This window comes from Pygoscelis adeliae, unplaced genomic scaffold, assembly GCF_000699105.1.
Source record: "Pygoscelis adeliae isolate BGI_AS28 unplaced genomic scaffold, ASM69910v1 Scaffold325, whole genome shotgun sequence".
Lineage (NCBI taxonomy): Eukaryota > Metazoa > Chordata > Aves > Sphenisciformes > Spheniscidae > Pygoscelis > Pygoscelis adeliae.
The window spans coordinates 529,330-530,577 of NW_008824769.1; the positions used below are offsets into that span (position 1 = coordinate 529,330).

The window sequence follows — 1,248 nt, forward strand, 5'->3', positions numbered from 1 at the left end:
GGGCCGGGGACCCAACGGCCTGGGGGCCTGCGACAACCCCGAGAAGTTCCAGTACGTGGAGAAGAGCCTCTCCTGCGCGCCCAGGTGCTCCCCCGGGGTGGACGTCTACTGGTCCCGGGAGGACAAGGACTTTGCCTTCATCTGGATGGCCGTCTGGTCCACCCTCTGTTTCGTCTCCACCGCCTTCACCGTCCTCACCTTCCTGCTCGACCCCCACCGCTTCCAGTACCCCGAGAGGCCCATCATCTTCCTCTCCATGTGCTACAACGTCTACTCCATGGCCTTCATCATCCGCTCGGTGGCAGGGGCCGAGAACATCGCCTGCGACCGGGAGAACGGCGAGCTCTACATCATCCAGGAGGGGCTGGAGAGCACGGGCTGCACCATCGTCTTCCTCATCCTCTACTACTTCGGCATGGCCAGCTCGCTCTGGTGGGTCATCCTCACCCTGACCTGGTTCCTGGCCGCCGGGAAGAAGTGGGGACACGAGGCCATCGAGGCCCACAGCAGCTACTTCCACATGGCCGCCTGGGGCATCCCGGCCATGAAGACCATCGTCATCCTCACCATGCGGAAGGTGGCAGGGGACGAGCTCACGGGGCTGTGCTACGTGGGGAGCATGGACGTCAGCGCCCTGACCGGCTTCGTCCTCATCCCCCTCTCCTGCTACCTGGTCATCGGCACCTCTTTCATCCTCACGGGCTTCGTCGCCCTCTTCCACATCCGGAAGATCATGAAGACGGGCGGCACCAACACGGAGAAGCTGGAGAAGCTGATGGTGAAGATCGGGGTCTTCTCTATCCTCTACACCGTCCCGGCCACCTGCGTCATTGTCTGCTACTTCTACGAGCGGCTGAACGTGGATTACTGGAACCTCAGGGCCCTGGAGCGCGGCTGCCTGCACCTCCCTGGCCGGCGTGCCGCCAACTGCTCCTTGGAGGCCTCGGTGCCCACTGTGGCCGTCTTTATGCTAAAGATTTTCATGTCGCTGGTGGTGGGCATCACCAGCGGGGTGTGGGTATGGAGCTCCAAGACGCTGCAGACCTGGCAGAGCCTGTGCAACAGAAAGCTGGGCGTGAGGACGAGGGGCAAGCCCTGCAGCGGGGTGAGCTGCGGCGGGGTGCACTGCCACTACAAAGCCCCCACGGTCATGCTGCACATGACCAAGACGGACCCGTATCTGGACAACCCGACGCACGTCTAGAGCGGGGGCTGCCCCCTCCCTGGGGACGGCCCGCCGGGGGAAGC

The 1,248-nt window shown here is 63.9% G+C and overlaps 1 protein-coding gene across 1 annotated transcript; it reads left to right on the plus strand.

Moving 5' to 3' along the window:
- Position 1: 1 nt before the first annotated feature.
- FZD9 (frizzled class receptor 9) lies at positions 2-1,242 on the plus strand (the record flags this gene model as incomplete). The annotated part of the gene is made up of 1 exon (XM_009323630.1): positions 2-1,242. A coding segment is annotated over one exon (1,203 nt), but the record flags the coding sequence as incomplete, so codon positions are not given.
- Between the last annotated feature and the right edge of the window lie 6 nt (positions 1,243-1,248).